At 39.2% G+C, this 19944-nt stretch overlaps 1 protein-coding gene across 1 annotated transcript; it reads right to left on the reverse strand.

Moving 5' to 3' along the window:
- Window positions 1–1134: 1134 nt before the first annotated feature.
- Window positions 1135–17088, reverse strand: gnmt (glycine N-methyltransferase). The gene is made up of 6 exons (XM_039694265.2): window positions 16758–17088; window positions 13632–13759; window positions 13437–13550; window positions 13219–13361; window positions 12525–12649; window positions 1135–2585 (listed from the first exon to the last, which is right to left on the reverse strand). Exons 1-6 carry the CDS (start codon window positions 16961–16963, stop codon window positions 2414–2416), a joined length of 888 nt encoding a protein of 295 aa, XP_039550199.1. The 5' UTR covers window positions 16964–17088; the 3' UTR covers window positions 1135–2413.
- Between the last annotated feature and the right edge of the window lie 2856 nt (window positions 17089–19944).

Below are 19944 nucleotides of genomic sequence, written 5' to 3' on the forward strand. Positions count from 1 at the left end.
TTACCGCCAGTGAAGACAATGCAAAATAACATTAGCTATTTCATCACGTTTAATCTCTGTAGATTCAGCAGCAATATTATCATGAATGCATGCGTTTCGTTGTGTTGTCTGTTTTATTGTTAAATACATTGTGGTTTTGTGGTTGTGGTTTTACACTCGTGACGAGTCTCTTCAACACCTCTATTAATGTATGATTCATTATGTTGTGTGAAACCTCACAAAATTATTTAATTAAATTCTGACATCTCTATTAAGCGTGCAGTAAATCATATCTACTGATCTCTGGTATTTATTTATTTTTAATTTAGTCAGCTTTGGCATTCCATAGCGAGAGAGATCAAATCTGCGCGAGAGAAATATGCGACTGAGTTATAAATAAAATGAATGCAGACTACAGCATGCTTTAAGATGTATAGCTTAGGCTACAGTAAAATGTAGGCTATCAATGCTTTCACTTATTTTATTTTATATTTTATTTGTTATGTTTTCTGTATAAACGGAAGATATTGTAATAATTCAAGTGAAAAAAGTAAAACCTTGAAGAATATTTATTTGAAAATGCTGACTTTAATTCAGAATAAAATAAATGCTGTTCATTCATTCCTATGGCGGTCATCAACTTTCTTATTTCAACTACATAAACTCCTCTAATCCATTCAATTGTTTTCGTGCAAAGTCAAGGAACAAAATTGCTTAAAGTCTTGGACCACTCCGATGATGAACATTCGATTTATAATAATAATAATAATAATAATAATAATACCCGCTGGAAGGATGAAGAAACAGACACAGCCTGATCATTTCCATTGGACATAGCATAGGCCATTATCAACACGATTGTGTACCAAGAGCAGATTAGCATCTGGTTTAAGACGTGCTACCACAAAATAGCGACTAGCACAAACTTTTGTAAATCACCTTGCATGATTGCACCTTGCATTGAAACTCTCCTCCCATAAATTAACATGTGAACAATGCAATCACCTTACAACAGCTGTCTGGGATGTAGTTTTACAAGTTTGTACACTGCCCTAAACATTTGACCCACAAACCTGAAGATTGGTGACTTGTAGAAAAATGTTAAAAGGTGAGCTCTTAACCAACACAACACATAACCAACAATAAAGACAAAACTGTTTTCAATTTATTTATTTTTTGGTCAGCAAATAGAAACAACAATTCTCTTACAAACCTCATAATTTATTCATGCTGCAATTCATGCTGGGAAATCACAAAACCTTACATTTCATCAATATTGTTCAAAGTTCTTTGTTCATGACCGTCTATGGTTCAGACAATTAGTTGGGGTGGACAAAATTTGGGTGAATTCTGTTGGTCTACCATGGTGTTTTATGTTTAAGTTCAAAGTAATTCACACTTCTTAGCACTACTTGAATCAAATGGTCCCATAAACCATTTTTTTAACAATGTAACTAATTGGTTTAATTAATCCAACTTTTAAACATGTTTTACATATAAACTTGACCTATGGTTAAATACACATGGATGAAAAGAAAATAGTGTTATAGCCCCCAATAAGCAAGCCAAAAGCAACAATGGCAAAAAAATAGTTTAAACATGAAAAAAAAAATGATAGTGTAAGCTTTAATCTTTGCGTATGAATAGTTCATTACACTATCAGTTTGCAATAATGGGTCTAAAATGCAAGTTACTAAATAACTTGTTTTTTGAACTCTTTATAAAAGTAATATCTACACAAATAGTGTTGTTGGTCTGATGTGCATGGATGTGATTACCTGTGACATAGTGTCACAACTATTATTATAATTATATTCCTTTTAAATATATTACATATTCTAGCATGACAATGATTTAATATTTGGGAGAGGGAAAAGGGGGTGTTTAAATATTTATCGTTTTATATTCTGACATATGAGTCCAAAGAAGTCACAGTGAAAAAAAAAATTCTGTGTGAACAGGCTCTTTGTACTTTTCTGTTGTAAAGTACAATGTAAATGAAAAATGTTCAATGCAAAAGAAGCTGTTATTCTAGAATAGCAATTCTGGAAGATACAAAGTGATTGAGGCTCTATATTTAGACACTCATTCTATCTTATGTAGAAATGTGGAATCTGGATATCAAAACAATCAAACAAGAAGTGGTATAATTATTTCTAATAATTAAAGAACAAGAATGTGTAATGTGAAAAGTAAAAAAAAAAAAAAAAAAAAAAGGAAATAATAAGCAAGACAATTAATAGTATGTGGGCCTCTTACCAGTTCAACCGAAACTGTGTATGAAATGCCTAAATCAGTTTTACACTTTCCAAGAAAAACAACTAAAAGAATTCCCTGACGCGATTGATGACGCGAAATGATGCGAAGCCATTTCCACAGACAAACACAGTTTTCCATGTGAAGATGAAATGTGAATTGCAGAATTCATGTGGCTTTAAGTAGTCTTTTTAACCACATGGATGAAATAACAGGGCACTTCTCTTTGCCCTGGGGTGTATTGCTTGAAGTCACCATATACATTGTGCTCGCATTTTCCCAAAAATGATGCTCTTAAAATCTCCTTAAAACTCTCCACACGATGGGGGTAGTATGACAGGCGGAATTTACTAAAAGACATAAAGAAAAAAACATTACTTAAAACATGTATAACCAATTCCTGAAACACACATTCATTTTCAATGTATATAAAATATAGGCTACACATTTATAATATCATATAAAATAGTAATAGATCAACAAAAACGACAAGTAGTGAGTTATTGAAAGAACTGTTAAGCAAACTAGTGTTGAGTTAAGCATAGTGTGTCGAACATCTAAACTTATTCATTCCAATTCAACAAATAATTTAGGATTTATCTTAAATGCTAACTACAAATTATTTTACATATACTAGGGATGCATTGATTGTTTGGCTACCGGCCGGCATAAATCTGTTCATAAATTTAAGGCTGATTTTTTTTTATAACTGCGACATGCACATATTTACGCATGAATAAACACTTGCTCAGGCCTTAAAAGTATGACATCACTGGAAGCTGCATCATTGCATACTATATGCATTTGCAATGTTATTGGATTCAGACCTAGTTTATTTCAGATGATTATGGCTGATTGTTTTAAAAATGAGTATTAACTGTAAGGTGCCCATTTTCAAGAATCGCTGCGGTAATTGTTCTGGCTCAGTAATCTTAGAGACAGAGGACAAATATACTGCAAATGAATGTAAAAATACACGTGGAATGGACTGGAGCAACATGAGGGCATGTAAATGATAACAAAATGTAAATTTTAGTATGACATCACTCTGAGGACAACTGAGGGAATTATATGCAAGTATTATAAAAGGTTCAAACATTCAATGATGCTCCAGAAGGAAACATTGCATTTAGAACCGGGTGTGTAAACATTTAAACAAGATGATATGTACATTTTTCTTATTTTTTATTTATTTAGTACTGCCCTTCGGAAGCTACAAAAGATACCTGCATGTCTCCCAGAAGACAAATTAAGTACAATTTAACTTGATCTTCAAATTCAAATAGTTTACAACCTCTGGTGCACCATGTTTCCTTTGGAGCATCATTGAATATTTTAACCTTTTGTAATACTTGCGTATGAGTCCCTCAATTGTCCTCAGTGTGAAAGGATGGATCTCAAAATACAGTTCCTGCTGTAAAGGGCAAAAGATGCTGGAAAACCAAATAATTTGCAGGGTGTAATGGTACACAAAAGTCAATGCTACGTAACTCGAGGTCACGGTTTTGAGGTCACGGTTCGAAACAAGTTTGGTACAACAGGAAAAAGAGTCACACTTTAGTTTAGGGTCCAATTCTCACTATTAACTATGAGTTTTGACCTTTTTTAAATTACTGCTTATTAGTTAGTAAGGTTTTTTAGTAAAATTTAGGTATGAGACTTAAGGAATGGATTGAGGAATGTAAAATAAGGTCATGCAGAATAAGGCAATAATATGTACTAAAAGTACATATTAAAAGTACTAAAAAAAACCAACCAATATCCTAGTATTACGCATGCTAATAATAAGGAACTAATTAATAGAGAGAATTGGACCCTAAAATAAAGTGTTACCAGAAAAAACGTCTCAGGTTACGACTGTAACCTATGTTCCCTGAGAACAGGGAACGAGACAATACGTCGAATGACGCTATGGGGGAACGCCTCAGGCGTGACAGGTGTCTGAAATCAAATATCAACTCACAGTAATCAGGTTGACCGGCGACAGCCCGTGCATCATCAGCTTGAATGATGAGCGCGTCAATCTGGATGTATAAGAAGGGCGCCTTGAAACCGTGACAACATCCTATCGTCTGAAGGGACTGTTGCAGGCAGGCCCCGAGGCATGGCAACGAGACGTATTGTCTCGTTCCCTGTTCTCAGGGAACATAGGTTACAGTCGTAACCTGAGACGTTCCCTTTCGAAGGGAACTCAACAATACGTCGAATGACGCTATGGGGAACGAAATACCCACTCCGCCATGCTGAGGGGAGTGCATGCCGAAAGGCAGTGACAACTGTCAGAACCAGTAATTCCAAGGAACACTGAAACCACTCACCCTATGTTACATCGGGCTGTCAGTGACAGCACTCCCTACCGGTCATAGCCCAAGCTAATGAACCAAGAAAAACCAGAACGTAATAACGTGAGTAAATCAGGGCCAGCTCAAAGGCTTTAGGACCACAACTTCAAAATAGAAGGGGTCCCTTCTAGGGAGTGTGGCTAGGGGGCCAAAGGGACCCCCAGCCAGTCACTATTCAGGAGAACACTCCTCCTGAAATGCCCCCAGGCTGGCCTGGTGATCTGTACTAAGACACACAGTCTGGCCATAGCCTGTCCGTCCAAGACAGAGCCTCTGGAAATTGCCTAGAAAAGGCATCCAAAAACTGAAGGCCCGCGAAGCTGGCGGAAACCATCGAGTTTCGGATCACAGAGACGGGATCCTCCGGAGAGTGTGACTCAACCTCGAACCAATGGGAATCGTACACTCAATCCACGAGTTTCCACCCAGAGCTCGCTTTTGAGCACTGAGGAAGTAAGAGAGGGATCAAAATCAGGAAGGTCAAAGAGACCTAAGACCTGATGACCCCATGTGTGGGGAGCTCCGATACATGAGGGCTCATGTCAGGAAGGCCGTACGTTGTGCGGCCTGAAACCCAACGACCACAGCATGTGGAAGCTCATCCTTCAGGAAAGCCAGAGGCTAGAACCTGACAGACCCACAATGTGGGGCTACCTTCGAAAAAGGTCTAATGAGACCTAAAACCACCAGTTGTGGGAGATAGCTCGAACAAGGGACGTGCCTGTCGTAATGTATTGCGACAAAGACACATCTAGAGTGGGACCCAAAGTGAAGAACCGGAGTCTGAACCACATAAGAAGGGACCGAAGCATACTGCGCGTGACCCTCACCATAAGAAATGGATTTTGAAAAGTGCACAAGACATCTCGTCGGGTGACTTACCACAATAATAGGTGAAGTATGGGTTTGTGTACTTCACTCTGAATTCAGGAAGGCCTGGTGAGGCCTGTAACCCAGCAACCACAATATGTGGGAGCTCATACCCAGGAAGGCCTGTTGAGGCCTATAACCTGGCGACCACAGTGTGTGGGAGCTCATGACCAGGAAGGCCTGGTAAGGCCTGTAACCTGGCGACCACATTGGGTGGGAGCTCGTACTCAGGAAGGTCAGTGAGACCCAGCCTGGTGACCACAACCTGTGGGAGCTTACTCCACCAAGTGGAAGCTACTTCTTCCAGAAGTTAGCCAGAGAAGGGCATCCCTGTAGCCAGTGACAGGACGCCACTTAAAGTGGGACCCAAGGGAAGACCGGGGTCTGAGCCACATAAGAAGGGACCGAAGCATACCACGCGTGACCCTTACCATACAAAATGGATTTTAGAAAGTACACAAGACATCCCGTCATGTGATTTACCACAATAATAGGTGAAGTAGGGGTTAGTGTACTTCACTCTGAATTCAGAAAGGCCGAACTTGAGGCCTGTAACCTGGCAGCCACAACAAGTGGGAACCCATAATCAGGAAGGCCTGACAAGGCCTAACACCCGATAGTCCCAATGCATGGGGAGCTCACATTCAGGAAGGCCGCTGAGGCCTGCAGCCTGACATGTGAAGACTCACCACTACAACTTAGCGACCACGAAAAGTGGGGGTTTCACATTCAGGAAGGCCTGGTGAAGCCTGCAACCTGACATGTGACAACTCACAACCAGGAAGGCCAATGAAGCCTGAATATGGAGCGAAGTATGTGCCTAAACCTCACACACAAACAAAACGTGTTTTACTCACACCCAATGATTCACAAACAAACTCAGTGTGGTTTGTAAATACAAAACATCACTCACAAACTAATGCATATTGTTCTGCAAATAAAAAACGTACCTATCAAACAAATACAGTATGTTTTACATATACATAGAAACGTATTTCTTCAATGACCAAAATATCCTGCAAGTACAAACTAAAATCTTTGAAAGTACAAAACAAAATTCTACACGTACAAAACAAAATTCTACAAGTACAAAGCAAAATTCTACAAGTACAAAGCAAAATTCTACAAGTACAAAACAGAATTCTACAAGTACGAAAAACTGTCACGTGACTTTTGGCACCATTTTTCCGCGTCCAGGCAGAATCAGATTTTCTCAAAAATACAGTGGAACAACTTCCTCTTCTAGAACAGTAGATGGCGCTAAGATAAGGGATCAATTTGCTCGCCTTTGCCCATGGGAAAATGAGCGGTGAACAGGTGTGTTTCTGTCCAACTTTATCTATAATTAACCTTATTGAGGTTTTGGAAAATGTTTATTATATCCACAAGTTTCCTACGCCCCATGAGGCCTTGCGTCAAAAGTGGGCGCGACTTCCGGTTGGAAGTAAACAAAGCACGACTTGACATGCTTGACACTCGTTCATTCAACAGTTGACAGTCATTCAAGTTATAGCGATCCAAACTAGCTAACGATGTGGGAACACAACCTCAACGAAATTAAAAAAGGTGAAATAACAGTACCTTTACCCTCCGCAGTAGTTGATTGGGAGTATTATAATAACATTATTAATAACCAATACTCATCAAGGCATGGTGACAGACAGTTGTGCGAGCTGACAAACAATTAAAATAAAAAATACACACTTAGTCATTGTGCTTTGGAGTTTATTCAAAATTATAAATGAATGTGCTACTTGAATACATTAACTGGCACATTTGGTATTCTGTCAACACAGGCTTTGATCCTGAGTTTAGGTGTAACATCAGTAGCGAACAGCCAAACACATGCTGATAAAAGTTTATAGAATATTAAGAATTTAAACAAATGTACACAGGAAGATTCGTCGTCTTTTGGGAGGTGATGGAAACTACAGTAGTTGGCAGGAACACTCTGATTTCGTTTTCAGCTTATGTTCAAAACAATCACGTTTAAGCCACTGAACTAGTTTAGTCCGGTTATACATACAACCGCGAACAGCACATGTTGTCCATGAGCTCCGTAACGACATCTCTCATAAAGATTTGCGTCTTTAAATAGTAAAATAATTCTCCGAAAAACAGCTAGCCTCTTCGCTAACTAACATACAAAATACCATTGGAATGCTACTTCCGCCGCCTCACCGGAAGTTTCACCCACTTTATTTTTTACAGGAGCGCCCCTCGGAAACTTGTGGATAGACAGAAATCCACATTAGCACTTAGTAGTAACGTACTCCACTCTAGGATAAGGGAATCTATAAGCTGAAAGCTGCCATCATGTTGCTTTTACTTTTTGTAAAAATGTTTCATTTACTGAATGACTCTATTTCTTTCGTTCTCCATAAATTAATGAGAACATTTCATTTAATTGAAAGGGTCCCACTTATTCATTAATTTTGTTGGAATTCAGTCAGCGTAACTGTTAATGTAATAAAATAATGAATGAACAAATCAAACAATATAGCAGTTGTTTCTTCCCTGTGATGTATTGTCCAAATTATTATTTTGGACAGACAAATGAAACCCTCCTTTCAATTAAATTAAATGTTTTCATTATTAAGAACGAAACGAAAGTAAGATTCGTTCAGTGTATACATAATCACTACTTTAGTCATTTCACACGCGTCTTGTAGGTTAGATTATTAATCCTGGCGCGTTCACGGCGAAGATCGCGAGTCAGCATTGTCAACTTCATGTTTTCAGCCGACACACTGACAAAGATACACTTGTTTATTAATAAACAATTAAAATATCTTCTTGCTATATTTTACATAGCCTATTCATAATCTTTTGCCGGTTCTTTGTGACAGCTTTAAGGTGCTTTATTGGCAGTGCCACCCTACATGTTACACGCGTCACCACCGCATCACCAGAATAGCCCAGTTTAGTAAACAGAATTAGATGGCCACAATTCTTACACTTCTAAAAGGCAATTCAATGCGGATGTAATCCCTCAGATTGAGTGGCTAATGTAATGGAATACGTTACAAATGACATTTTGGGGCATTTATTCTGTAACGAAATACGTTTTCCCAACACTGCCTACTACAGCTGTGGAAAGTGAGCGGTGAACGGTGTGTTTCTGTATTACTTTATATAATTAACCTTATTGAGGTTTTCTTTTGCAAAATGTTAATTATTTCTTGACAAAAATCCATATTACCGCTATTAACACTTCACTCTCTCTAGGGGAATCTAGGCTGAAATCTATGTCATATGTTGCTTTAAAAAATAATATTAATAATCTCTACATAAGACGCGTGTGAAATGACTAAATTAGTGATTATGTTCACTGAACGAATCTATTACTTTCGTTCTCCATACATTAATGAGACCATTTAATTTAATTGAAAGGAGGGTTTCATTTGTCTGTCCAAAATAATAATTTGGACAACATCACAAGGAAGAAACAACTGTAGGCCTATATTGTTTTGTTCATTTATTATTTTATTACATTAACAGTTACGCTGACTGAATTCCAACTAAATTAATGAATAAGTGGGACCCTTTCAATTAAATGAAATTAATTCTCATTAATTTACGGAGAACGAAAGAAATAGAGTCATTCAGTAAATGAAACATTTTTACAAAAAGTAAAAGCAACATGATGGCAGCTTTCAGCTTATAGATTCCCTTATCCTAGAGTGGAGTACGTTACTACTAAGTGCTAATGTGGATTTCTGTCTATATAATAAACATTTTCCAAAACCTCAATAAGGTTAATTATAGATAAAGTTGGACAGAAACACACCTGTTCACCGCTCATTTTCCCATGGGCAAAGGCGAGCAAATTGATCCCTTATCTTAGCGCCATCTACTGTTCTAGAAGAGGAAGTTGTTCCACTGTATTTGTGAGAAAATCTGATTCTGCCTGGACGCGGAAAAATAGTGCCAAAAGTCACGTGACAGTTTTTCGTACTTGTAGAATTCTGTTTTGTAGTTGTAGAATTCTGTTTTGTACTTGTAGAATTTTGCTTTGTACTTGTAGAATTTTGCTTTGTACTTGTAGAATTTTGCTTTGTACTTGTAGAATTTTGTTTTGTACTTGTAGAATTTTGCTTTGTACTTGTAGAATTTTGTTTTGTACTTTTAAAGATTTTAGTTTGTACTTGCAGGATATTTTGGTCATTGAAGAAATACGTTTCTATGTATATGTAAAACATACTGTCCTATTTGTTTGATAGGTACGTTTTTTATTTGCAGAACAATATGCATTAGTTTGTGAGTGATGTTTTGTATTTACAAACTACACTGAGTTTGTTTGTGAATCATTGGGTGTGAGTAAAACACGTTTTGTTTGTGTGAGGTTTAGGCACATACTTCGCTCCATACCTGAAGCCTGGTGACCACAGAGTGGGAGCAAAGTGCTCAGGGAAGGTGGTGAGGCTGTAGTCTGGCTACCGCATCATGTGGGAGCCCACATTCAGGAAGGCTGGGTGAGGCCTGTAAACTGACTACCACAGTATGTGGGAACTCATAACCAGGAAGGCCCCTTTGAGGCCTGTAACCTAGCAACCACGATGTGTGGGAGCTCATCACCAGGAAGGCCTGGTGAGGCCTATAACCTGACCACCACAGTATGTGGGAACTCATAACCAGGAAGGCCCCTTTGAGGCCTGTAACCTAGCGACCACAATGTGTGGGAGCTCATAACCAGGAAGGCCTGGTGAGGCCTGTAACCTGGCGACCACAGTATGTGGGAGCTCATAAACAGGAAGGCCTGGTGAGGCCTGTAACCTGGCGACCACAATGTGTGGGAGCTCATAACCAGGAAGGCCTGGTGAGGCCTTTAACCTGGCGACCACAGTACGTTAGAGCTCGTATCCTGGTGACCACAGTATGTGGGAGCTCATAACCAGGAAGGCCTGGTAAAGCCTGTAACCCAGCGACCACAGCATGTGGGAGCTCATAACCAGGAAGGCCTGGTGAGGCCTGTAACCTGGCGACCACAATAAGTGGGAGCTCATAACCAGGAAGGCCTGGTGAGGCCTGTAACCCGGCAACCACAGTATGTGGGAACTATAACCAGGAAGGCCCCTTTGAGGCCTGTAACGTAGCGACCACAATGTGTGGGAGCTCATAACCAGGAAGGCCTAGTGAGGCCTGTAACCTGGCGACCACAGTATGTGGGAGCTCATAACCAGGAAGGCCTGGTGAGGCCTGTAACCTGGCGACCACAGTATGTGGGAGCTCATAACCAGGAAGGCCTGGTGAGGCCTGTAACCTGGCGACCACAGTATGTGGGAGCTCATAACCAGGAAGGCCTGGTGAGGCCTGTAACCTGGCGACCACAATGTGTGGGAGCTCATAACCAGGAAGGCCTGGTGAGGCCTTTAACCTGGCGACCACAGTATGTGGGAGCTCATAACCAGGAAGGCCTGGTGAAGCCTGTAACCCAGCGACCACAGCATGTGGGAGCTCATAACCAGGAAGGCCTGGTGAGGCCTGTAACCCGGTGACCACAATCAGTGGGAGCTCATAACCAGGAAGGCCTGGTGAGGCCTGTAACCTGGCAACCACAGTATGTGGGAGCTCCCACAGATGTCTCTCCGTGGCCACCATAGCACCGACAGAACAGCAGATTGCTTGGTGGCCCGGAGTCCCGCAACAGATCGGTCTGGTAGGCCTGAGGACCACAAGGGCGTGCAGAACCGCACCTGCCTGACCTGCTGCCGTGTACGCTCTGTCATTCAAGCATGAAGATGTCTTGAGCAGCTTGGATGACAGGGTCAGAGCTCTTAGTGAAGAGGACCAACCAGAGACGAGATAGTTAGCCAACGTCTCGTCCACTGGCGGCCTCGACACTTATCCGTTCTCCACGGCTCCCTCCACAGCAGCGAAACTAGCCCGCTGATGCAGATAGAGACGTGAGGAGAACGGATTCTTCCATACCCTCTCAATCCCAGCGTGGAGATCGGAAACGAATGGAAGGCTCATCCGGGCTGGTGGCTTATGGGTGGGGAGGAACCAGCCATCCAAAATACCATGAGCGGGTTCCTCCCAGACGCGCCTCCACTGCAACAGCAATCTGTCTGAGGCGCGCCCCATAATGTCAACCAGCTCAGCGTACACTGGGCAGGAGGGCTGAAATGATTCGGTCTCAACCAAACTGACATCCTTTTCTATATATATATATATATATATATATATATTACAGCCAACTCCTGCCCTGCCCAAAGAGAACAGTTACAGATTCACCAAAGAGAGAGAGAGCGCTCATTTTCTCTCTTCTTAGATGTTCAACATTAATCTGTAACTCACCCTCGTCAGCTGGTAGATCATCCGCGAGGTTAACGCCCCTCTCCCGATAATCTGCCAGCTCCATCTGAAAGCTCCACGAGCTCAACCGCCACTGAGCCTCAGCCCGAGCGGGAACCGGAACCGCGGGGTTCAGATGCCGCGCCCACTTCCCTCGAGAAGTGGGTCAGACGAGAGCAGAGAGTTCTGAAAGGAAAACTCTCAGTTCGCGCAAAAAACTCCCTCGAGAGCTTCCCGCACATGCTCTTCTTTCAGGCAGAACACGCACAGATCGTGTGAATCCTCCGGTGTCAAATATCTGGACACAAGTCGGCACACTCGCGCAAAGTGTTTCTCCACGTCTCTGCGCGCTTAATCGTTGATACTATCACACAGACAAACAGTCCCTGAAGACGAAAAGATGTTGTCACGGTTTCAAGGCGCCCTTCTTATACATCCAGATTGACGCGCTCATCGTTCAAGCTGATGATGCACGGGCTGTCGCCGGTCAACCTGATTACTGTGAGTTGATATTTGATTTCAGACACCTGTCACGCCTGAGGCGTTCCCCCATAGCGTCATTCGACGTATTGTTGAGTTCCCTTCGAAAGGGAACAGCACATGCTTCTTTTACACAAGGTTTCTTCTATTTGATTTTGGACAGATAGTAGTGCAAATTACAGTTTGTTCCACCAAGCGGCATTTAGTCCCTCTTGAGATAGTTGGTACAGTACAGCCTCCTAGAGTATTAATCGCTGATAATGCATCACAACAACCCAAAAACTGACCCCACCACAGTACCTCGTCTCAGGCGGAGTCTGAATGTCCTCTGCTTGGGGCAGTATTAGAGTGTAGTCCAGTGTGATCATGTGAGGCTTGTTATTAACCCACAACACTGAGGTGGAGATGTCCTGCCTCAGGTCACTCTGAAACATAAGTCCTTAAGTATATGAGGCTCACAGAATGCAACTTAATTTATGACTTGGTTAATATGACTTGCTTAAAGAGCCATTATTGTGTATATAATTTATCTCCAGATTTAAGCATAATTTTATGGAAAGATTGACGAACTACAGATCCTGTCAAACTGGATGTTTTTAAATATTCCTTCTTATATGCCTACAGTGTTGTCTTCTAATCCATGATTTGGCTCAGTTACATTCATGTTTAGGCAGGTAAGTCTGAGAAAATAGTTATCAGAAGGCTTGCATGGATTGGAATGTCTATATTTAAAAAATTTTTTTTTACAAACAATCAAGTGAATGCATAACTTTAGTTAAAAGCCAAGCACCATTATAGTGTATATATGATACTCTTAAAACACAATGAAGTGAACTATGGTGTGGTTACAAGAACACAATTGGGTTCCCTTTCAGTCAGTCACGTTCGACATTACTTTCTCAGACGAGATCCCAATTCGTCAGTCGTTATGACGTAACTTCGCCGTTCCCTTCTTCAGAAAACGAGGGTTACATGCATAACCAAGACGTTTTACCTTATAGTAGATATTCTTTCCTTGTGGTGCTTGACCAGTCTCGAGGATGTAATCATAGTTACGGTGGTCAATAATTAGGATCCCTCCAGGTTTCACCATGCTGGCTATGTTTTGCAAGGCAAGCTTCTGATCACTCTGGTCCCCTGTGAGATATGAGAAAGAAGTTCATTAGATAAATCTGTCAAAATCTGAAACCTATTTTGCTTTGGTATTCTTACCTTTGAAGTCTGGTAAATGAGCGAATGAGTTCCCTAGACAGATTACTGCATCAAACCCATCTCCAGGTTTCTTAACATCTTCGTCTAATGTTAGCCAGTTGGCCTCTTCAATTACTGAAAAGATAAGATCAGACCATGGAGAAATTTAAAATTTTTTTTTTTTAATTCTCACTCAAAACAGAGATCTTCATTTACCCCAGTTATCGAAGGCTGGCTCTTTTCTCCTCTCCCATCTCTCTTTAAGAGCATATTTGAGCATTTTGTCACTGGCATCCACACTAACCACCTTGAATCCCTCCTCTACCAACATGATGGAATCCACCCTTAAAAAAAGGTAAAAATGTGCAAACGTAAAACCATGTGCAAATACATGTCAACACCATGAGTTTTTTATCCTAAAAACTGCAGTGAGCCAAAGACGGTCTCAAAAACGCGGTTTGGAATCACTGGCGTTTCTGATGTCACAAACTAACCAATCACGTCAACATGCCGGTGGGCTTTAGCCCAGTGGGCTTTAGCCCAGCATCATTACTATGCTGCAAAGCAGGCAAGTCTCAAAAAAAGTCAGGCTATCCAGGTATATTTTTCTTTTGATATGAAAAATCATTTAGCAATATAGCGGGTTAATTTTGAATATAATTATGTATTATGATGTTATAATAAACTATATACCTTTCTCCACTGACAATCTGATTTGTTCCATAGCATTTCTAAGGATGCTGATGGTGAACGGGAACATGGTTTTTGTAACATTAGTAACACATTATTAACTGTTTGATAACGTAGTCAAGCAAAAGGCAAATCATGTTAACTACCATTATGTGTCTGAAGTTGCGATACATAAAATACATCATCATTCTGATACAACGACTTGAAGACAACCCTGTATAATTCACTCTTCCACTTCTTCTTCTGAATCAGTTTCTGGTTCAAACATATATGGCTGAATTAAACCAGTATTTCCACTTGCTATGCAGCGTTTACTATGGTAAAGTTGACAGAGTGGATCTCTCAGCTGGTGTAAGTGATTGAAGGCGGGTCTATATTAAATGTAAAAATAAATTTTTGCATATTAATAGTTACGTGTATACTAGGGATGTGGAACATTGTTCCTGGAGGGCCGCTGTCCTGCAGAGTTTAGTTCCAACCCTAATCAGCCAATTAACATCTTCAGGATCACTAAGGCTACAGGCAGTGAGTTTTAATCAGGGTTGGAACCAAACTCTGCAAGACAGCGGCCCTCCAGAACCGACATTCTCTATCCCTGCGTATATTAAATTAAGCAATGGTGTCGAGTTACATTCAAGCTATTTTAAGCTATTTTTTTCATAGAATTTTTATTTATTTAAATATGTCATTTGGGTGATCAAAGATGAGTTTTAAGTGAGACAATTATTGACAACAGGGGGACTAATCCCAGACTAAAATGCATGTTTAAGCTGTTTTAACTGAAAGCAACTTGCACGGATATATCCAAAAATATGTCAGTGCCATTATTTTGGCTCAAGATGGACACCAGTTTGTTTCTATGGCACGTTTATAAAAGCTAATTAAATTGTCCTAATTAAACTAAGGCCTAATCCTGGGTTAATCTATGCCCTGTCTGTGAAACCAGGCCATATAGAGTATTATGTTATGGCTTATGTTAACTTAATTTTTGTACATACTACATACAGGTGCTGTATTAAGCAGCACATAAGGTACTGAATCAAAAGTGTTTCTGCTGCTACATGAAAACATCTGAAACATCTGTGTATTTGCTAATCCAATATGTGAAAAATTGCGCAAACTTCCCAACAGGATGCAAAAACTTTGTGGCGTTTCAGGAACAAGACAAGAGTTGTACATTGTAAACATATACAGCAAAACTAGAGTGCCATTTTATTTCAAATTGGAAGTACATCATAAAGCTCAGTGCAAGTAGACCATTAATGAACTAAAAAACCCCCTGGAAAATTGAATGTGTGTGTAATCCAATAGAAAAACAGAACAACATGTATCGGCTGGAGTTCAAAGGTATGTCTTTGAACTCCAGAAAACAAGTTTTGTAGGTTATGCTGAGTTAACAACTGTCCATTAAGACTCCACAAAATACAGATTATCATGTGTCAATTGGCAGGGAGCAGAAGTTCAGTGGATCATACACACACACACACACACACGTGTGTGTGTGTGTCTGTATGATCCACTACCTCACCCCTGTTTTCACTTACTTTCATCTCTTCATATTTCAAGAAACATATATTACTTTGTTGGTGTCATATAGATTTTTTTTGCACTCAAATTTAAATGCCACTTAAAAAAAAAATCAATGACACTTTACAATAAGTTTGTATAAGTTAATATTAGTTAACTACTGCTACTTTAGTCAACATGAAATAAGAATGAATACTTCTATAAAATTAATTTAGGCCTAATCTTACGAAGATGAACAAACAATGACTGTATTTTTATTAACTAATATTAACAAAGATGAATAAATATTGTAACAAATGTATTGCTCATTCATTGTTAGTTCATGTTAGGTAATACTTTAACAGTGTTAAAAGCTTATTGTATTATTGTAAGTATTACAGTTTTATTGTAAGCATTACAGAATCATCTTTCAAAAGTATATTTAGACTATCTAATACACAAAAAGATAAACCAATTAAAAACTATAAATATATATAAAACACACACACACACACACACACACACACACACACACACCGGTTCCGATAGCCTGGGAAAACCCAGACAACTTCCGGCAAATTTAGATTTCTTCTTGTTGCTATTTTACGGCGGTTGGCCAGATTTGCTCTGGATGTTTGGCAAAGAGCTCATTCAGAAACGTCGAGGCGGGCTTTACACGATGACGAAAGCGCTGGGATTTTGAAGTAGATTTTGTAGCCTACATGGATGGATGCCGCCGTCGAACCTCAATCGTTCGTATCCGTCTATGGTTCGAATCATGTGACAAAAAAGCACAACCACTCCTTTATCGTGGGACTCTGGCTGCAAAACTGACTTTGTTTAATTTAGCCTAAATGGCATTCCACTTATCAGTGGAAAAGCTTAAAGGCCAACCCACATGACCCAGATTAGTAAGAGGTGGAGTTCAATAAACCAAGACAGTAGCCTAAACAATCTAGCAGTGGACTAAATGTCCATTAGGCTTTATTAAATCTGAAATGACCCCCCACCACTTTCAATCGGACAGAAAAGCAGAGTAAATAAATAAAGTATAACAGACAATCGCCCTGGCCTTGTCCATCAGTTAGGGAGAGTTTTTATTCGTTTTATTCATTTATTATTCTTATAAGTTTTGTTAGTTCATACCCTGTACCGCAGGCTACATCCAGCACGCTCTGAACCCCATGTTTTCTCAGCAGGGAAAACACCCAGCTCTTGTACTCCTCTGTCCGGCTCCGAGTGTCTCCGATGTACAGCTGCCACACTTTCGCTGCTTTACCGTCGGCATACTGATCAGGAAGACCAACTGCACCTATACCTAGAGAGCGTGTACGGTAAACACTGTCCACCATACTGAATTATCACACCACGTGAACTGTTCGTCTTCCGGATCTGAAATAAACCTTCTGCCTGTTTTCTGTCCTCGGTTGTTTTGCGTTTCTTTCTCATGCTTGCATGTCTGTTGACATTTATATTGCGTCTGTGTTGAAACGGAAACTTTTGACCAATCGGCCACCCGTATACACTTACGCCTCCATTGCTATTGGCCGAGACGTGTGATGACGTACCAGGCTGCTGACACACCCGATGTGTGTTTCATCATATTTTTAAAAGGTTATAATTAGACGTCAGGAAGAGATTTGGCAAATGATACTGGAATGATACTGTTGGCAAAATGTCGAAAAGTGGTGCTTTTAGGAACTAGCTGTCTCAATAACTTCAAACTTCAGAATATTATCAATTTTAAAAACTCTCATAGGCAGGTGTATAATATATAAACCAGCCTCTGAGAGTCTTTAAAATGGATATTTATGGAAAGGAAAAAAAGTTTTCATTTTTGAGTTGTATCTTATTTAAGATACACTGAAGAGACTTAAGTACTTAAGATACACAGTACACTGAAAAGTAACATGTTATGTGTAACTTGACATTTTGATGTATGCTAAAAATACTCTATAAGTCCAATTAAAGTCATGATAGTTTAGTTTTCTTCAGTTGCAGCAGACAGTCTGGACTCAGCACTATTTTTTTGCACTTGCATTCTTGAACAGATAATCTCTTTCCACCCCCTCACCTCTCTTGTACTCAGTGACACCAGTGTGAGCACTGATTCTGAAGGAAATAAGTAAAATTAGCTGGCTACACCAGTGTGGTTTCCATTCAAGCACAATAGCACTGGATGAAAGATAACAGTTGCGAAAACAGTCTGATTCATGTTGACTGTTCATGGAATCAGTCAATTCAAATTAAGTAAATGTATGTAGCCTAAGTGAATACAGTGTTATATCAATTGGCATTAAATCAGTGGCAATTTAAATCAATTAGACAAACCAAAACATAACAAATATCCAAGTGCTTAACTATTCTTACAATTTAATACATTAATTTAACCCCCAATTTGTATTTTTTTTAAGTTACTTGGATTTTTTAAGTTACATCAAATATTTGATCAAATTCTTACCTTAATTTAGTGAATTATTAAAGTATTAATTTACAACGTGAAACATGTTGTTATTTCTAACAAATAAACCATTAAAAAAGCTGTATGATTACAAGACTTTATGATATGATATATATTAGGATGTTCTGAATGCCCAAACAAACAGGACAAAATTATATATATATATATATATATATATATATATATATAAATCAACCTAGAAATGACATCCTTAGTGATGGGATAAGATAAATGTTTTGTAACATCAACATTGCACACTTTCTCTGTAAGATCTGTGAGGAACAAATAAATAAAAATGTACAAATTAAATTGCTACATTGTTATCCAAACTGCTTTTAAGTAGACCAGGTGTCTTTTTTTCATACACATTTGAGATTAATGCTACAGAAGAAAAGAGAAAGAGAAACAATTTAGGCATTTGACAATGTAACAATCCAGTGGATAAACAATCCAATGTAAATCCAGTCTACATTTTCTCTTTCCGTGAGACATTCATACATTTATAATGGACAAGACATTGGTTTTGTGTAATTAAATTATTAACTTAGGCATCGACAAACACAGTATAAACATCATCAACCTTTGACCTTCTGCACAAAAGAAAGAGGTTAAAGAGCAGCTGAAATGAAATATTTGTGTTGATCAAGTGATGATTGGTGAATGTTAACTTATCACTATACAAATGTACTACACGTGTCACCAGAAAAATACTATACATTTATGAGACAGATAATCCTTGCAACGGCCACAAGGTAAAGGCCTCAGTCTCAAAACTGCATTAAATTTGTTGTTGTATTCAGCCATGTCTTAACATTTTAACACTGGTCTTCAAAGCTTATAGTTGCAATGATAAGTTTGTGAAACCGTTTTTTTTTTTACTAACAATTACAGAAAAAAGCAATCTAACATAACTAACCCACAAATTAGGTAACACTTTATTTTACGACCCGCAAACAACTGTGTAAGTACACCGAAATTACGGTGTACGTTTCTGTAATAGTGTACTTCCGTGTAAGTATAAGGGAACAATATGTTAAGTTTGGGGTAATAAAGGGGTAACAAGCGGATATACAACCTGCAAATAACTTTGTAAGTAGGCTACACTGAAATTACGGTGTATATTTCTGTAATTATGGTGTACTTCAGTGTTGGTATAAGGGAACAATATGTTAAGTTTGGGGTAAGGGGGTAACAAGCAGATGTACAAGCAAATTATTTAATTAGTTAAAAAATAACTGGTACCTATTCTGTTAATATATTCCAGGCAAAGTTTGTACGTCTGTTTTTTATAAAATGTATCACATTTCTGGCAAAACATGTTCAGGATGTTCAGTTGTTTGCGGGTCGTAAAATAAAGTGTTACCACAAATTATTGTACTTTTTTTGTTGTTGAATACATAGAGTAATTATTACACATTCACAGTGTATGGTGATATAAGTGAACCACTGAACCACCAGATGCCATGCTATGTGTTCCCATGGTTTGGACTTGTCTTATTTTCTGTTTCTGTGCCATGTGAGTTCTTAATGTTGTAATGTTTGCTGTCTCTGTGTTCCTGTTTGAGTTGGAGTCGAGTTCCCCGGATTAGCCTTTTTGTATAATTAAAATATGTGCTTGCACTTGGATTCTGCTTCCTCCTTCTCTGCTATAACGTTACAGTTCCCATAATAATTTAATACAGATTTACAGTAGTAACAATAAATTATATTTTACTACGTGATATGATTATAAGTATCTAACAACACACCTGGGAACAATCAGGAACTAATTAACATGAAAAACTACAAAGGAATAGCAGACACCACCTCAGGAGCAGCAGACACAAACAGGAACAGACAACACACACACTGGCTCGGGAACTGACAACACAC

This window comes from Pimephales promelas, chromosome 15 (genome assembly GCF_988280905.1).
Source record: "Pimephales promelas chromosome 15, fPimPro1.hap1.1, whole genome shotgun sequence".
Classification (NCBI taxonomy): Eukaryota; Metazoa; Chordata; class Actinopteri; order Cypriniformes; family Leuciscidae; genus Pimephales; species Pimephales promelas.